The sequence below is a fragment of the Dermacentor silvarum genome, chromosome 2 (genome assembly GCF_013339745.2).
Source record: "Dermacentor silvarum isolate Dsil-2018 chromosome 2, BIME_Dsil_1.4, whole genome shotgun sequence".
In the NCBI taxonomy this organism is placed as follows: Eukaryota; Metazoa; Arthropoda; class Arachnida; order Ixodida; family Ixodidae; genus Dermacentor; species Dermacentor silvarum.
The window spans coordinates 200,551,526-200,571,491 of NC_051155.1; the positions used below are offsets into that span (position 1 = coordinate 200,551,526).

Here is a 19,966-nt window from a genome sequence, read left to right on the forward strand (position 1 = left end):
TACAAACTGTATTCACTGCGTGCCTGCTCTTGAAGCCTTTCCCTACTACAGATGTGCAGGCCATTTTATTTCCTCTATAACCAAGGCAATGAACATTGCATCGACATTCTGTGTGTGTGACTGCCACTGAAAAGGTTGTCGATGTGCAGTTCTACACCCATTGCGAAGTTCATAGCAAAGGATGTTATACTTTGTTTGCCCCAACTGAATGGATTGCTAGCACTACACTAACATTAGCTCTATGACTCGATTTGGTAAAAGAACTCACCTTCTCCAACTGGTGTCAGGTGGCGGGGAAAGGTAGAGAGACGAGCTGTATGGAGACACGTCGGCCTGAGCACCAAACTGTCAAGGATATAATGGTACTTAACTTCCATCAACAAGACATAAAGGATCACACAGTGAACTCGCAATTAACACCAACTTAGATAACTCTAAATAAGGTTATTTCAAATAAGTCACACAAAAAAATATTGCTTACCTCACTAAGGTTTCAACACAATTTGAAACCAGTCTATTCTAAATATGCTCTTAGCTAATTCAAACCTTCCACTCTTCCCAGCTGAAGCAACACCAAAATGTGGCTTCGTGAACTATACTGGCTGAATAACGGGAATTCCTAAGTACTTCATAATCAAAATATGACTCGCATCAACAACTTTATAGTGAAATCACAAGCAAAAAAAAAAAAAAAACTCAACTATTTTATGAGAGAATCCACAATGATTACTGAACAATAAACCTTTTTTTTTTCAATGTTTCGCTACTCTTACATGCACCTATGTTGACTAAGGCAGACATACATGCATATTGTATCTGCACATTTCAAATAAAACTATTATTATTGCAATAGCAATTATATGGACACTCAAGGCGCACTTGCACCGTCAACACTGGCATTGTCGCACTGTCTTGCTATCGACGGCGCATATGCAGGGGTCGTATTGTGCGACTGATCGCCTTAGGCGATACTATCACCTTCGCGTGAAGTAGTGCTCAACCAGCCAATCAGCGCGCGTCTGACGGCAATACTGTCGCCGAAGGCGATAATATCGCCGAAAGTGATCGCCGCAGAATACATTCCCAGCATGCGCATGGAGGGTTAGAAGGCCTCCAGAGACGCGAAGTGCGTTTGGCTGCAAAAGCGACAAAGCTAAGTGGATGCACCATTCTGCTCCGCTCAATTGGCTCTGCTGGAGCCACAGTGGAGCCTTTAGGATTCCACTGCTGGCATGAGTGTTGAGCATGCGCACATTAGCGTTCTTCCTGAGCAGCTGTGTGCATACCACACCATGCTGAACGCCAAGATAAATTTCTGTAATTCTTTTTTTTGGATGCAATCAACACAAATGGCTTTCCTTGTGTCTAATCTTGTGCACCATTGAGTTGCGACACCTACAACGCCACTGGCATGCTCCTCATCCCACCAGCGTTCTGAGACACCATAAACACAACACTAAACTTTGTTATCGCTTTTGATGCTTTGCCTTCAGGCAAACTTGCAATTTGTTTATAGTATTTAACTGACAACACCTGGTGCTGTGTTCAAGAAAGCAAAATAAATGCTCGATGTGCACATTCATTCGTAGATAAAACAATAGCTTAGCTTGAATTATGCTTTACTCAATATTGCATCACTAACACTTGTCAATTTTTTTTAGATATAGTTTGAAGAAGTTTTGAATTAGTGTGGGTTGACTCTCAGTGCACCAAAATCAGCCTGACAGTGCATATACCCAGAAGGATACACGCTTGTCGAAGGCCATTTGTCGGCCTTTGTGAGGAGCAGTGGCATGACGACCCCGTTCACGCACGTGTGGTCGGTCAGGAAGTACTGCAGATGCCTCGCGGCCTTGGCGCATGTCCTCGAGGTGACTGAGTGCCCCCTGTAGGTCGATGCTGTGGGCCGGCCCTCCACTCATCTGGTTCACATTCGGCAACTGAGCCGCCCCGATAGGCACCCAGGGAAGGCGAGATGCTGAGCTGGTGCTTTGAGTATGCCCCCTGCACAGTGCCACACCAAAACCAAAGCGAAGATATATATAGCAGTGCAAAGCAGCGCATGCGTGTAGCACCTCTTTTAAAGAAACACTGACATAAAAAAAATGTAATTCATTTTTTTTAAATTGATAGTAAGGTCATGGCTAATCATGAACCACTCAAACTTTTTCAGCTGAATAACTTACACTTTAAGAAGCTGTACACTGAACATTACTTCCATTGAATGCAATTGTGTGCAAAAGCAACAGTCAGCAACAGGCTGTAGAATTAAGATAAGAGATGCCTTTCAATATATGTCCCACTGCTCTCTGAATCACACTGCATGGACATTTTTGCATCCAGTACTCTGATATCACGGCAGTAAAGTTTTTCCACATCACAGGGTTCATTCTCCTGTCCTGCAATGTCACATTGTGATCAATATCATCAGGCTCAGCAGAATATAATTTTAGGCCTAGTGGTCACTCTATACACAATGATTTATTTAAAATATTGCATGTCCTCTGTACTGCATTACCAGTAACTATTAAAGAAGGAAGGCATACAGAGCACAGCTGCTACAATGACATTGTGAGGAGATACAATAAGTTCATTAACATAGCCAGGCACTTAACTTGGTTTGCAAGTAGGTGTAAAATATATAATACACAGAAAAATTGGCTTGAAATCTTCATATCGGCATACCTCTGAAGCAGTAGCATGTAAATGACACAACATGCACTGTCAAATCATAAACTGCTTCATTTCATGGTTGTTTTTGAACCGGTGTACACCACACAGTAGCAAATCATGGCATCACAAGCCATATGTTAACATGCTATTGCTAAATTTAATATCTGAACATGGAAGCTTTAGAAAGCTTGCCAAGCCTCATTTTCAACCTCTTGCTTTCTAACATAAAGCTAATGTTTTATGATAGAGAGGCAAAAGAACTTGCATCTCAGATCCATCAAAAGCAGCACACATTTAGCCATTCCTTGCCGGTAGGCATGCTCTAGGGCATGAGCCACTGTCCAGAGGAAGTGACAGAGAAGCTATTCAGCCTATCTTGCACAGCCATCCTGGCATATGGGTTGATTCAGAGCACCAGCAACAAAGAGTAGTAAGCCTGCACTTTCAAAAGACCTTTTACAGAAAAGGCCTATGTACTGAGACATGAGTATATGAAAAGTGTGCTTGGAGTAGCTCTTTCGCATATCTTATGCTACTATAATTAATGAAGGACAAAGCAACAACTCTTAGTACTAGCTATCAGCAAAGCAGTAACAAAGGCAAGGACCACAGTTCCCAAGCACTGCCCAAATTGATGCATCTACAATACCCACATACAGAGCTCATAATAGTGCATTGGGAAGGCACTTCAATAATCTATGTGGATCATGTCATTTAGTGTCAATGCTATCAATGTCACTCATGACAACAATGTGGCCATGTAAGCAGCATTCTCACCACAATGAGAGCTGCTGTTTGCTGTTTATAGCTATGTACACATGACCTATATGCCTGCTCTCTCAAAGCTTTCCTTGGCTATAAGACTTCAACGATGCTTTATACATCAGTTGCAGAAGTTCATAAAAACTAAGAACAAATGACAACACCAATCCCTAAAGAAAGGACACTTTTACTTAGGTACTTTGGCACATCTTTATGGATGCTTCCCACAAATGCATGTGCCTATATAACAGGGTTCTGTTTGTTCAATAAAGCCACTTAGAGGCACCCAAGAATGAAAACTACAAGAGTGGATGATGCCAAGACAGCACGTGGACTCTATAAACATTACTACAAGGTTCTTCATAGAAAACATTTCATAACAGGCCTGAGCAGCAAAGGAGGCTTCTTGCCACTACACCATCTACAGCATTGTTGAGCACGCCAGCGAAGAAGCTCTGAAGTATTATTCCAGTAAGGAAGGAAGAAAAGATTGGAGAAGGAAAGGCAGGGAGGTTAACCAGAGGTTAACCAGTTCAGCACAACCAGTTTGCTACCCTACACATGGGAGCAGGATGGGGGAGAATGACAGATGGGGAGGAGAGAGAGAGCGCACATAGCACAGCACACACATCGTCAGTCACAGTCCGTCACTCTTACGTGGTACATGACATCACTGTCACAGCCGCTTGTCCCAGCCCGTTTCTTTCAAAAACCTAAGTAGTCCCTTCGTCGCCTTCAGCTGCGATGTCTTCTATCGACGACATGTGAGAATCGTTTTAACTGATATTGGTCTATTGTCAAGGTGCGCTTAGAACGGATGCCAGAGACTGTCTCTGAACATTATATTCAGGACAGTCGCATAGAATGTGTTCTAGCGTCTCCTCACAAAGACAAGCATTGCAAAGAGCGTTGTCGGCCATTCCAATGAGAAATGAATAAGATTTTGTGAATGCCACCTCTAGCCATAAGCGATAAAGTAGAGTGGCCTCTCTTCGGCGGAGTCCAGTTGGCATATAGAGATGCATCAAAGAGGGCAGGTGGTATTGACGATTGCTCCGGTTCGTCTGGCTGCTTGGTGTGCACCATAGAGAGAGCGTGATCTCCTGTGCAAGCACTCGAAGTCTGCTGGCTGCGTCGGACCGTGAAAGTGGTATGACCTCTTCCTGTCTGTCTTCAAGAGCTGCCCGAGCGGCATTATCAGGCGTCTTCGTTCCCTATGACGCCGCAGTGACTTGGCAGCCACTGAAACGTCACGTGGTGTCCTTTCTCATGTGATGCATGGAGTAGGCATCTAATATCGAATACGAGCTGTTCGTATGGCCCGCGACGTAGAGCTGATCGCACAGATTGTAGGGCTGCCCTTGAGTCACTGAAGATTGACCATTGTCGAGGTGGTTCCCGATTGACTAAACAAAGTGCAGCGCGCAGAGCAGCTAGTTCCGCAGTTGTCGATGTCGTTGGGTGGTCAGTCCTAAAGCTGATGGCAATAGCTCTTGCTGGGACAACCACAGCACCGGACGAACACTGGAGGTTTATGGAACCATCAGTATAAATAAGTACACTGTCCGCATACCTCTCATGCAAAAGTAAGCAGAGACAGTTGTTTCAGCACAGGTGACGACTGCTCAGATTTCTTCCCGATTCCTGGTACACTGAGATGTACTGTGGGGCTAATAAGACACCAAGGGGGTATCGATGGTTTAGATGCAGCGGTGAAGCCCGAGGGAAGTTTGTTGTTGTGCTTGATGTTAGTTTTAGAGAACGATGCTTGGCGCCTGTCTGAAGGTAGTGTTGCAAGGTGCAGTGTTGCAAGGTGTTGCATCAAGATAGGGGGCACGTGCAAAATGTCGGATGTGCATTCTCAGTGCTTCCACCGTAATGTGAATTTGCATTGGATGGCCCCGAGCAATCGCAATAGTTGCCTCTGTTGACATGCATCTGGGCAAACCAAGGCAAACTCTGAGTGCTTGAGCTTGTGCTGCCTACAGAACACGAATATTTGTCTTGCAAGTGTTGCTCAGTACATGTAGACTATATCTTAGAAAACTGAGAAAGAGAGCTCTGTAGAGTTTCGGCATTGCAGTCTACTGACATCCCCCCCGTCTTTCCTGCCAAGTATTTAAACAACTGGGAAGTTGCTGTCAGGCAATGTTTCATGCAGGCCACGTGCGGGCTCCAACAGAGGTCTCGGTCAATGAATATGCCAAGAAACCAGTGGGTTCTGACATAGGAAATGGTCCGCCCATTGATTGAGATGACATAAGGAGTCATTGGTTTGCAAGTAAATGCCACTAGTGCACATTTTTCTGGTGATATGCTGAGACCTTGTTTACACAAGCAGCTCGCTGTCAAAGTTGCCGCTCTTTGAAGCCACGCACGTATCTGAGGACATGTGACTGCTGAAGTCCAGACACAGATGTCGTCTGCGTAAATTTGAAATCTTGATGGTAGTTCGCAAGTATTCAGCAAGTCCAACAAGAGCGAGGATGAATAGCGTCGGGCTGAGAGCACCGCCTTGAGGAACGCCCCTGATGGTAAGCGTCGTGTAGTTGGGCCATCGTCAGTTAACACAAAGAATGATCTTGCAGCCAGGTAACTTGCAATCCACAAAAAGACTCGACCACCTAGGCCAACCGTCGCAAGAGCATCGAGAATGGCCTCATGTAATATGTTATCATATGCACCGTTCGCATCTAAGAATAAAGCTGCAGATAAACGCTTACGGGACCTTTCGTGCTGAACATACAAAACAAGATCAACTACACTGTCGATGGAAGAGCGGTCACGTCGGAAACCAGCCACGGAATTCGGATAAATCTTGTAGTGTTCAAGGTACCATGCCAGGCGGCCAAGGATCATCCGTTCTATTATCTTTCCTACACTTGGACGGTAAGACGTGAGCTCGAGTGGGGATTTGTTCTGCTTCAAGAGTGGCACCAGGCGGCTTACTTTCCATTCATCAGGAACATTTCCCTCCTGCCATGAGGAGTTGTAAAGACTCAACAATTCTCTCCGTGCGGATTCTCCGATACAGCACAAGGCTCAGTACGATATACCATCTGGACCCGGAGATGAAGAGAGCCTGCAGAGAGCTAGTGCCGCCTCGAGCTCCTCCATTGTTAAGGTCCATGCGGCCATCACGGGAATGGGGGACGTCACTTCGGCTGAAGGATTTGGACGAGTCGCTTGGTCAGCGATCCGCGCACAAAAGTCTTCTGTGACATCGATGTCTTGTCACCCTTGGAAGAGCACGAGAGTCTTGAATGGAAAACGCTGTTCCAGAAGGCAACGCAGACCTTGCACCATTTTCCAAATGTAATATGTGCAAATGTACCACTACAAGCAGTTAAAAATCACTTCAGTATCTGTGAATAAACATAGCAATAATAGAGACGGAAACAAAGGAAAGGCAGAAATTGGTATATTCACTAACAAACACATTATGTCAGTCCCAAAGTTCCCCACAGGACACATAGGCAGCCAGGTGGTTCAGAACATTATACAGACTCAGCATAAACAGGCATGAAGTGCACCAAACAAGTTCTAGTGCAGAAAATCAACATGTTAACCCTTTCGCTATCACAAACAATTATAAAAATCATACCAACATCGCCATCTTTACACTAAGGCCAAAAGAATGCCAAAGAAAGGCAACATGCTAACTTTCACTAAACAGAATGATTGCCTCTAGTACACATAATTTGAAGTAAACTGATAAACTTGGAAAATCAACTTTCTTGCAAAACATACTTTAAAGGAGTACTGACACAAATTTCTGCCTCATTTCATTTCCCTGTCTTTGATGCAAAGTCATCCACTTATTAAATATGGCATCAAGCCTTAAGAGGCCAACAAATTATTAGTTCCATCATACCTTAATGCAACCATTTCAAAACTTGCATCAAAAGTAGCATGGCTTCACACTTAAATCAGGCCTCCTGGCTGCATCATAGAAATCGAAGGTGATTGCAGTGGTGGTTGCATCACAGAAGTGGAAGGTGATGGTTGTGGCATGGCATGAAAAAACCACTGATGTGTGGGTGATTCAGCTCTGTGCAGTGGTCACAGGCCACACTGAACCTATTGCCAAAAGCCAAGTGTGATGAGTACTTGAAGGGATAACCGTGAAGACAAGGTGAGAAGGGTGCCCCATGTTCAAATAAAAGCTAAAGCAGAGGACCAGACTTAACCCTTGTCAAATATACAGGAAGCACAGAGTAAAAACATCCTTTACAGAAGTATACCAATCTGAGCAACTGATACATCAAGGACAACGAAGCTGTATAAGAGTTCTCACACCCATCAGAAGCCCCAGGGGTCTCTGAAATGCTTTGAAAAGACTTTGCAAACACTTCACTATATCTGAGCTTTGTACAGAGACATACGTTTCTCCTTCAAATAATCTAAAAGGAAGAAACAGTACAGCATGAACATACTCATAAGAACTGGTACTAATATTGATCTTGGCCAAAAAGCCCAGATGCGACAGCCACGAAATGTTTGTTGATTAGGGCACCTCCTAGCTGACCTCCAAGGTGGAGACAGTGAAACGCGATGCCAGAAACAAAAATGTACAGGTTACTGGATAAGATAAACCAAGAAGTTGTCTATTTGTGTGAGGTATGCCCAAGGTAACTCTTAATTTATAACCATTAATAATTATGTTTCAAAGCAAAATCAGGGTTCTGATGCAGGCTGCATTGCTGGCTGTTGTTTGATTGATGTTTATACCAGCCATGCCACAACACGCCGGCCATCAGGACATCAGGTTTCACTGTTGCCACACTGTTGCGGAACTCATCATAACAGCTCTGCTGTAAAATTGACAGAAGGGCTGATTTGGTGGAGCATGCCCAGCTTTCGTGACACTTTCATGGTGTGGCGTTCAATCACTGCAGCAGGCTGACTGATGGTTATTAACCCTGATGAAGACAAAGCCCTTAGTCACAAAGTTGGTGGCTCCAGGATTAATGCTCCAGGATGAAGGTTTTCTTGTTTGTCCAGTGTTGAACACTGCCAACAGTTTGTGATAACACATGACCACCAGAGCCAATTTCCAGATACAAACAGAAGGCCTGCTTTGTTTCATAGATGCACTGCACTTGGTGTGCATTTTTAGCTCTTCATGTTAAAAGATAACATAATTAATGACTAGTTGTATGCTCAAGAAACTGAGGCATCATGGCATTATTACAAGTTCAGCAGGTACCTAACAAAGTGAGAAACATGAAAAATGAAATTTTAGGTCAGTACTTGTATGATATGTAAGAGGATGCTCAGCAGTATAAGCGAATACTGACTCATACTCACAAATATTTTCGCAGGTTATGTACTCACTCACACTCATCAGCACTCACTCACATTCCTACTTATGCCCACTCAGACTGACCAACATTCACTCACATTCAGTCATTCCATTCACAATTACCCGCACCCAGCCACTCTCACACTCAATCGCATACATACTCATGTCCACTCACACTAGCCGCCAGTCACTTGCACTCATATCTCACATCCACTCAAATTCATCGGCACTCACTCCTGTTCATACTCCAACAACTCGCACCCTTCATCACTCACTAACACACTATCTCACGCCTGTGAAATGAATGTGAAGAGTATGAGTCAGTGTGCTCGTGAATGAGTATGCCGACCTATACTAGTACTACTGGTCATACCAATACAACTCCCTGTGATGACCAAGATTCATCGATGGTTTGGAATTATACACCATGTACAGTGCAGAAGCAGGGAGCCCTTCTTTTTGCTAATTGAAATTACAATGGGGGGGTTAGACAAACCTTGCCCATGCTTGTTCAACGTGTAACTGTTGCTTAAATGGTAACAATATTGACAACAAATGAGCAAATTTAGTAATGTATTCAAAACGCTCACAGGACAAAATGTGGCAAGTTGCAATGTGTCACATGAAGTGCATACATCATTATTTATCACTATACACAACAAGAGTGACTGCAAACAAGCATTCAAAACCAGTATATATGAATGACGTAAACAAAGCAGTGCCTGAAACAGCCCTGAGGCATAACCAGCATAACTACCATAACAAAACACAACAACACCCGTCTATATCTGTCCATTCAGCAATGACAACAAAAGTGTAGTGGTATCCGTTCAATACCAGATACAAGTGTCAATGCAAACATAACGTTGTGGCAAAACTGCTTACATTGGCGGCTTGCTGGATGTAAGAGCTGTCATATGAAGTTGCATAACCCTGCATATTGTCTTGCCCATGGTTGTTCTGAAAATTTAACAAGAACAAAATAAAGAGTAATAAATAACTGCCCTTCCATAAGCTCTGCAAGGATAAAAACACATCATAATGTTCACAACAAAACAAAAACCAAGGAACTACAATATATAGTCAAAAACAAGATATCTGACCCTAGAAGTGAACAGAGCAACATAATATAGAAACAATATATCTCAGACATAACGATCATATTACATCTCTTGTAAGTGGCTGGCTCTCATAAGGGCTCAAGAAAAGAAAATTAAGTTTTGTTTTCTCCTCCACTCCAGCCCCCCCCCCCCACTTACTTTATTTTTTTTTTTTTTACATTTAAAAGCTCACTGCCAGAAGCATTAAATGCCGTATTAAATGCCACATCAATTCTATTAAAGACAACACAACAAATAGCAAACAGTACTTTTCAATCGGCAAGTTCTTTCTTGCACAGGGTGTCAAGAAGCGCTCACAGTTTATAGCAACAGTGACTGCATAACACCAAACATGTGAGGCCTTCACCCTATCCAAAAGCACAGTGTTTCAATATTCACAGAGCTGCATAGGGCATCCACGCTAAGATGCTTCAATCTCAGATGGCAGGCAGTTGAACATTGATGGCAGCGCCATGTTGGATGGATTTGCACAACCATTGAATAATTCCATGGACTGAAAGAAATAAGGCGCTCTGGTACTGAACCACCGAGTGATTTCTTGTTGCTGAAAGTGACTTGGTACTAGTGATCCATGTCACTGAGTTCATCGGATGATTACAGCGTCCTGTGAATCCCCCTATGCCAATATTCATGTGTTCAGTAATATTGGTGTCACATATACACTTCTGACCGCGATCGGGACCGATCCGGATTGAGCTTAATCGCGATCTTGCGGGTTCCGGATCCGGACAATCACGATCCGTGAAATGCAATCGCAGGCTAACATCTGCACTCTCTACAACGCTAAAAACAAAAAGTGAAAGCAGCTGAATAAAAAAATGTTTAAAAACTTTGTTTATCAGCAATAGTAAGCTGTAAAATTGAAATATTGTCAAAATTTAACCATATTTTACAAATCTGAATTTGTAGTGAAGGCATTATGCAGTTCTGAGAGTTGCTGACGATCAGAAGATGGTAATAAACCGATCCGGATCATTGGACCGTGTAGCAGTGACCATTGTTGATTGCGATCAAGAAATCCGATCTGGGTCGGCCACGATTGCGACACCGGTATAAGAAATCATGCCTGAAATGTTACTGATGAGAGTGAAACATTTTCAAATATATTTTGTGGGCAATAATGTGAGGAATTCGTGTACAAGTAGGGATCTGCAAAAGCTTCTAGTCAAAGGGATCAAAGAGTACCGTGTCTATAAAGCAACACCGCAAAGCATCACATCTTGTAGTTTTACAAGGCTTTGAGTGGCTGCCTACTTGGAACTGCAGTATTTAGAATAATCAGTAATCTTAAACAGAACTTTCATCAATATAGCAAATCATATTTTCTGATTTTGGCATCCTGACCAGTTGCCGGTACTCAGAGAATCAAGTTCCCCGATCCTACTACCCTTATCATATTAATAATAATATATTAATGCAAATGAGGCAAAATATTCAGGGGCACAAAAGGATGTGAGTGATGGCCTACACTGCAGAAAGACTAAAAGACAAACCTGGCTTAGTAGTCATGAACTGCTCGAAAAACTGAGACAGTTCAACGAACCCACCAGATAAATGTTTGTGCTTGTGCGTTGTTACATTCTTCTGCCACATCATTTTGCCCCAGCCTATTTCGCAATGCTTTGCAGACTAATGCAGCTGTCAACTTTACTAGGGTGATGAAAAAATTTGCAACCTCCACAACCCTGGTTACACAGTATATAATTAATCACAGCACAAGCAATTTAAAAGACCCAATAAAAACTTCAGTCACCTGCATTAGGTCAGACAACTCAATTTTTATAAAAGAAAGTTTAATGCAAATTGCAGCTCAGTATGAATGTAATAAGTATAGCATATGGCGGATAAGCATTGTGCGAGACGCAATAATAAATAGAATAAGTAAGGTCAATCAGTAACGTTTTCCATGACATGAAAGAAAAGACTAAGCAAAGCACACTACTTTAATGAGGCAAGCGAGTCTACATATCCACGAAGGAAAACAAATCTTTTGCAACTGCAAGATGGGAAGTATATCATCAGAGTTTTGTGGGACAAAGGCAACAAGGGGGTGGGTGGGGGACGCATTCCAGCCCAATTTTTGGAGCTTGGGCAATGATGAGCTGTGTCCACTAGTAATGAAAATCATGCCTAGGTCTTGCTATATACAAAGTGAGGCAGTAAAATCTGCCAATAAATCATGTCCCCAAGGTACTGCCCACAATGATAAATAATTTAAAAGGGGTTAATGCCGCCAGTACAACAGAAACTCATTAAGGCCAACAGCAACAAAATTTTGGACAGTGTAAGAAGTCTGGTTACAGGCAGGGGCGGTGGCAGGATGTTTCTTTGGGACGGAAGGGACTGAACATGATTCTCCATTTTCACTGGGGGTGCATGATGCAATCCATTACTTGGCACTACATGATGCTAGAAGAGGGGCAATGCAGGGGCAGGAACAAATACAACGGCGTCAGCCACCCCCTCTCACCCCCCTTTAAAGCTGCCCTCGGTTACAGATAGTGTAGGTATAAAGCAGCCTCTGTACAAACTTTTACGTTTCAGATATAAGTGGATGCGGCACGAAAAGTTAGTAAAAATATGTCTCGATACTGGAAAATTAAAAAAAAATTACCCTGTTACGGTTCATCAGAAGTGACGCATGACCCAGACCTATAACTAGTACAGCTCCTCGACATAACCTCTTAGATTAGACGGTGCCCGGAGCTGCTCACACCGCGCTGATAAATCTCGGAGGTGACGTGCTGGGATTTAAGTCATGTCGACTAACCACCAGATGCATGCACTGTCTGCTTGGATGCTATTTAAACGCTGCTAATAGGAAAATTAGACAGTTAGCCTGACACCATTACCAAGACTGCTTCAACAGTATATACACTAATTTTATAAGTAATTTAGACACAGTAAAACTTCCTTGCAATTGGCCTTTAAACTTAACATAGTTTTCCCTAATCATTGATATTAACAGCATTAAAAAGTGAAACAAGAAGGAGAAGACAGATCAACAACTACGACTCAGTCACCTCAAAATTCTACAGGCAGTCCTTCCACGAAATCGTGATACACCCGTGAGAGCACTACACTGGTTGAGCAGTAAATAGCGAACACACAACAGTTACACTCGCAGCACAAGCACATATGCATGCAAGACTATGAAGAGGAATCGTGAATAGACAAAGCGTTTACCCTTACATCACTTACAAAAAACTCAATTTTCCCACCCATAAGCAAGGTAATGTGCCACCAAGTCACTCATGTCACCAAGAATAGACACACCACAGAGGGCCAAACTAATCCCTCGCCAGCCACAGAGATTGTATGCTCTCAGTCAAAGGTTTCAAAGCCACTGCGCATGTGAACAGAGCTGCCGTCGGGTCACATAACAGGGCCCCTGCAGAGTTTCTGCTGCTCCAACACCTTGCAAACGGAGGGGGACAGCACCCACTACAGTTGTGAGTGTTCAAACATCAGGGGCGCTACAACATAAAGCTATTCTAATCTGTTTCTATTGCATGTCTGCCACTAGCGCCTCAAGATTAATCCAAATTTTTACGGGCCAAACCCATTTCACCTGTCTGTCACATCACGAAAACTGCACCCTCTACATTCTACACCTTTTTTCGCCGTTAGCCCTACGCCATTGCTCAATTTTTGGGGGGGCTGCGGCCACTTAAGTCTTTCTGCTATGCAACATCACAAAACCACGAGAACTCACCACGTCAAAGTGATGTGTACACACTAAAGATACATTAATATGCCGAACAAAACTGAAATTTTGGGGGAATAGCCAGAGACTGCTCCATTCCGAAAGGAATAAAAGATGGCAGATCGTTCTGGCACTGGCTATTCAGAGCTATCAGAGAGAATGGATTTCTCTGTGTATAATCAACATTTTTTGCATGGCAGTATAACGTTGTCGAGCCCCTTCGGACATTTATGCAACATCACTGTGCCATCACTTCTTCAATGAGGATCCGTTTTAGTAGCAATTTTTAACCTTCCATTGCACGCCACTGCGATTTTCGACTAGTCACCGCAAGCTAAGTGAAGGGAAGCAGACCAACCGCAGACGCCAACACTGCCCTCCTCATTTCATTATTTACTTTTTCTGTGCTAGCTGGGACCCATCAAAACCCTCTCCAGTTCTGCGCACTCCTCGCTTCTTGTCAGCCAATTAGATAAGAAAAACCTGTCAAGGTAGGCAATTCTATTCCCTTTTAAAGCACACAAAAGTGACCTTCTACAAAAGAGGAGAGCGTTTGAATTGGCGGTACAAAAAAAGCTACGAGTCCTGACCTGATGCTTGCGTCAGTGATTAAGTAAATTTGACATCAGAAAATTGGAATAAAGTCAGAATGAAGTAGTTGTACATTATACGGCCCCAGGTCTACAACAGCCACGCAACAGGGCTCAGTAACAGATCTCATCAGTGTTGTCAATCAATGACTGCCTGTTGCATAAAGCAGTCTCTCGTCTCAGGCAAGGGAGGTTCGCGCCACCCTGATGCCCAAAGAGACAGTTTGCACAAGCAGGAGAATTAAAGCCTATGCACAAATTTTCTCCGAGTTGCATTAATCAATGCATTCTTTTTAGTCTGCGACCGACTGTGTCTCGGGTGCGCACCCTGCTTCACATACTGCGGCATTTCACCTACACCCCCCATATACAGAAAACATAGAGCCTCTCAGATTATTACCCTTGGCACAGTATAGACGCAAAACCAAGATACATGACACCAGCACCCACAGAACTCACACCAGTGGTCTAGAATTTAAGTTGCAATGTTAGCTGGCAATACACCAATTCAGTTTGGAGCTATATTGCATGTGGAAGTAAGGTGGTGGAACAGCAGTACTTGTCACAATGCTCTCGTTTATTAAACATTTAGCACAGCCCTAAATCGATTGCTATCAGGAAGGCTTTCCGGTTATGGTGTCAATTCAATAATGTTCATCCGCAACATGCAAAATGTGCTGGCTTGCACAAACAAGCTGCTTGTATAAACCTTTGAAATATTGTATTTTCAAGCACCTGTATATAAGCCTCAGAATTTTAATATATCATCTGACTCACTACTAGTGAAGCATGTGTGCATGCATCATCGATTCTCTGCTTCGCAGTCTGCTCACCCTTGACCTTTAGACACAGATGAGGAGATCCCCACTGTAGTTCTGCAACATTCCTTTTTCTTTATTTACTACTGATGGACATAAGTGCATTGTGAAAGAAAAAAAAAATTACACGCCCTGTTCCCTACCGCTACGCAAATTAAACCTCTACCAAAATAATGTTAGCATGTCACCATTGCATCTACAAAGAAACGATAAAAAGAGTAGTTTGTATCTTCATATTCTACAGCCATTTTTGCAAGCTGCAGCCTGCTTTAAAGGCCTCATTCCAGCACACTGGAATTGAAATAACACAGACATACAGAAGTCCACTCACTAGCAGATGCTGTACTTTACAACTTAAATCCTCAATCATAAATGGAAGTTTTTTATGCCACACAGCGATATGCACGCTTTAAGCAGCTCTGTGAAGGACATTTGACATTTCAACCAATGCAGGCCACTGGTTAAAAATTCAAAATGTTAATTTTAAAGAAAAAATACATGTGCCCACTGCAACTTAACTTTGGTGCACCACACTGCAACTAAAATGTATTCAATGCCCTACCAACACCTGCAGAACAATTTCAAGAGGGCAAAATAAAGCGAGACACAAGAAACAGGAGACCAAACAATCTCGTCAACACAAATACTTCCTCAATGAACTGAAACATTACGATAAACTTCAGTGGTCTTCAGAAAGGTTTTTGTCTTGGCCCAGAAACAATACCAATGAATGTATGCAAAGGCAGTGTCAAGGAAAATCATGCTTCCAGGGTTATTTTGTCTCTCTTGCTGTCTCAAATTTAATAATCACAGAGCTGTGCAGTGCCCAAATATATTCGTGTATGTGTTGTGCTGCCCTGCCTTCCTTCTTTTTGGGGGGAGCAGTACTAACTGCATCGTGCATATGAGCCGTCACCGTTACAAGCATAACAAGACATCAATCTACAGCCTAATACAATGCTGCAATACAGCCTGCAAAGAACAAGAATGAAAATCGCATAGTACCAAAAGCTGCCACAATTTCTGGCAAGTAGTACTGCATAACCCCCTGAAAATCACGTCAGTGGAAGTAAATCAAAGTAAATCAAGTATGCTGCTCATTTGCAGAAATAAAATGCTAACAAAAAAGTATGATCAACAATTAAGAACAAAATCTGAGCAGAAGCTCCAAGGAAAATAGATTAGAAGTGCTCCACCATAATGAAGCGAACTGCTTGGAGAAGTGTTAGGATATGAATAAAAACAACAGAGTATGTTTTCTCTTCGTGAAAGTAAACGTGTATAATGGCAGTTCAAAAAAAGAGCATGCTAACATCCCCCAAGCAGGCTGTAATTACGTTCATATAATTTGACAAGAAATTCAAAAGGGAAGAAGGAGAAGGCACAAGCCGCACTGCAACCACTCACATATGGCAGCTGTTGCCCTTTCACTCCCAATACTTTATTGTGAGCAGCCTCAAAAACACCTGTGCATAACTTGGGCTGGTTTCTTTGAGTACAACGTAACCGCCATCTTATTTTCCTGCTAGTTATATTAGCTCAGGCTGTCAAACAATCTTTTTTGTCGTACGTTATGTTGGCTCGGTCTGTAAAACAACCCGATCATGGTAAAACGATCAAGTAAAGCAAGGCTCGCAAAGGAAACGCGCAAAGCACCGCGCACGTTGTGAGGCATTTAAAGGCACTGGGCTCTTGTGAATCAAACTGCGAGCAGTTTCAGCGCAGCTGTCTCAGCTGTCAAAATGGACCACTTAGTGATATCACAGTGAACAGTGATTTATGGCAGCAATCACCGTTCTGGCTACAGCATGCGCGCCTCGCGAGCATCAGAAACAACAGTCGCAATGCATCGGCGTCTGCGCAGCTGATACGCGCAACGGAGCGCGGCGAATAACTAGCGTTCACGGAATTCCCGATGAGAAGAGTGGCTCGCCTCCAAGACTTCGTTGAATGGCCGGCCGTTGCAACCACGGGATTTGCGGTTTGGGCGCGCGTGCGTCATGCGATTAAACAGACAGCGTTGGCCGGCGGTACTCGCATTTCCGATACGGCACGCTTCGCACGAGGCACGACATGCAGCAGCGTCCGCGATTGCGTTTCCCTCCAAAACAATACATGCGGCAGCGATGCCGAGCTCAGTGTTACGTAACCAGCCCAGAGTCGCGACAACGGTTGATGTCTGGCAGCGGTCGGCGCGAACAAGATGCCGCGGCCGAGAGAGTACTACGTAGCGCAATCACGGTAGCATGCACGCACCGAGTGCTCATAAATTCCGGCCTGTGCCAAACGTTGGGTCGGTGCTGCTCGCTAGAGAGGGGCCCGCGGCGCACACGGGGATAAGACGGGTCATCGCGCGCAGCTGTTATCACGGGCGGCTGTCAACGATACACGCGGAAGGCTCGCCCAGGACCGCAGGACACGGACGAACACCGCGTTTCGTACGGACCCACAAGCACCGCAGGAAGCGAAAACAAAGCGCGCGTACGGAGTTTACCGAAGTCGCTTCCCCCCTTCCTCCCCGCAACGCAATCGTTGGAAAAAGTGGTGTGCTGCTGGGTATCTATTGATCTGTTTTTGTAAGGGGGCCAGCCGCGCAGACACCTCGGAGCGTCTCGCTCGAATTTAGCGTACCGCCGCTTCGTTTGGGGTAATGCGAGCGGCCGGGATGATGGTCCGTACGGCACACGAGCGTTGAAACGTCAGCGCGCCATCCAACTGGTTCGTAAGCAATACATTTCAGCGACAGCAGAGCGCCTCAGATCAGACGCGTATCATAGGAACGATCAAGTCCGGTAAACGGTTTCACATAAGCGCGCCAGGGCACTGCGGAACGCTCCAAGCGCGTGGATACACCAGCTACAATACACAGGGACGCTGATCGATGTCCAAGGCAACAGAAAACGGTCGTCCGCGATGTTTTCTTCGTGGTCGCACCGTGAGGCTCCAGCGACCGTTTTGTTGTGGCGCGCCGCAGAGACGCCGCACTGCACAGCATGAATGACAACGGACACTTACTCGGGTTGCCCCCATCACTTCACGCATGATCTGCTCGAACGCCGCCGTTTCTTCAGCTTGTTTCTGATTGTGCAAAGCGATCTTCTCGCTAAATTTCCTCGGATTCGCCATGATAGAAAAGCGCCTCGCTACTACGCGATACCCTCGACCCCGTCCACAGCGACGATAGGTAATGCGTCCATTGGCCGCGCTGGTGCGCAGCGAGCGCGAAAAAAACGCAACAGCAGCAAAGAGTGTGCGCGATGACGGTGGCTGCTGAAAGTTTCAGTGAGTAGACCCTAATTTTGTCACTAGTGTTTATTTTGTACACCAAAAAAGTTGGCGCTGTAATCGCTAGCGTGGTTGTATTATTATTTTTTCTGCGAATGCGTTTGCAGCAGCATATGTGCTGTTCGGCAGAGGAATGCCGCGCGGGCATGCACTTTTTTGTTGCAAAACAGCTGTTCCTCTCCCCTCCCTCTCCATCTACATTTTCTCTTCCATGTGTTTTCAAATGGTGACAAATCGGGACGGGGCAATAATCCAGAGGCGCTTTCGTTCCGCATTGTATTTGTTGAACGCAGCCCTACACTTGCGGCGGTGACCTCGCTGTAACGATGTACGTGGCAAAGAATGAGGGTCGCTTGTTAAGAAGCTCATTGCCCATCCCGCTAACTGGAAAAATCACGCTCTTTGGCAGAATGCAAAAACGGAGAAATAGCACCTTCCTGTCTAAGTAATGAACTATAAGCGTTGCGCTGATGTTTGTATAAATACGGTATGTTACAGTATGTACCATGTGACGCTGGCTAAAATTAAATATATGCATATATATGAAAAAAGTAAAGGCGCATGCAAGACCCGCTTCTTCGTGGACATTATATGAACACAAACTACGCAAGACGTGGGTGTGAATTCACGAAGCTTCCTTTCGTAAATGATGTTTGCCAACGTCAGTCGCCTTTGCTATTGACCCTTTTCGCGGAGCAGTTTGTTTTAGAGAAACGAGATGGCGCTCACGGCGGCGCGCCATACCTCTCCTCAGCGACCGCGCACGAATACGAAACCATTACCGCTCCTGCCTTGCTTCTGTGCGATCAGCTGTCGGAAATGCAACTGAGTTTTCGCTGACACACTGTGCTCCAATTATGCTAGATTGAATCATGTGGATTGAAGACGTGTGGAGTAGTTGGCTGCAAAAATAGTGACTGACATGTTAAGGAATAGAATGAATCTGTGTGGCCAAGTTCGCGGACTACTGCTGCAACTCTCCGAACGTGTTACTGGCATTTCGTGTTGTACGGCTTTCCTCGAGGATAGAGAAATTTGCTCATCCGCCAGCCTTGTATCGCTAACCTTCAAAGAAAGGGCTTCATCCCCAGAACCTCGGCAAGAGTGAGTACCACTCGTTAAACAATAACAAAAAGAGTAGCGCCGCTTCCTGTCATAGTAAGTTTCGCGCACGTTATATATACACATCTGTCCCAAATGTCAGGAAAACTTACGCCGACTCTATCGCCGACGTATCAAGAATAACTGAATGGGCGCATTCTTGAATATATGCGCACTGTATATATAGGCACAATAAATGACAGACTACACCTATGGCGCACGAATGGTCGAAGCTGAATGTTTCGTGACGGTCCACAAGAGTAAGCGAGTTACTAGCTGTAATATATATTTGCTACAAGGTATTAGAATGTACAAAACAGCTACGTTTCAAGCATTGTGCGCAGCAAGAACAAATCTATCGGAACTGAACCCACCCGCGAGCGATTAGGCAGAAAATAATCAGATAGTGGCCGCACCGAGAAACTTTACTGAGTCACAAACTGACAAGCCACTGCTTCAAAATATTTGCCGAATAAAGAACAAAGAGCGAAACACACCAATCCTGACTGAATTCATAATCGGAAAGCTGGGATAGCTTGGAACCGCTTTTATAGAACAAAAATTAAGCACCATATACGCTGCTTGCGCCGTTTGGAAATAGCTTA

General features: G+C 44.2%; 1 protein-coding gene across 1 annotated transcript in view; it reads right to left on the minus strand.

Moving 5' to 3' along the window:
• The window catches only part of LOC119442436 (CREB-regulated transcription coactivator 3-like), a 96,773-nt gene extending 78,581 nt beyond the window's left edge, over positions 1–18,192 (minus strand). The window contains 5 exon segments of the mRNA XM_037707318.2: positions 269–333; positions 1,749–1,940; positions 1,942–2,004; positions 9,626–9,700; positions 17,991–18,192. Coding sequence (XP_037563246.1) covers positions 269–333; positions 1,749–1,940; positions 1,942–2,004; positions 9,626–9,700; positions 17,991–18,101 — 506 coding nt within the window. The 5' untranslated portion in view covers positions 18,102–18,192.
• Positions 18,193–19,966: the final 1,774 nt, after the last annotated feature.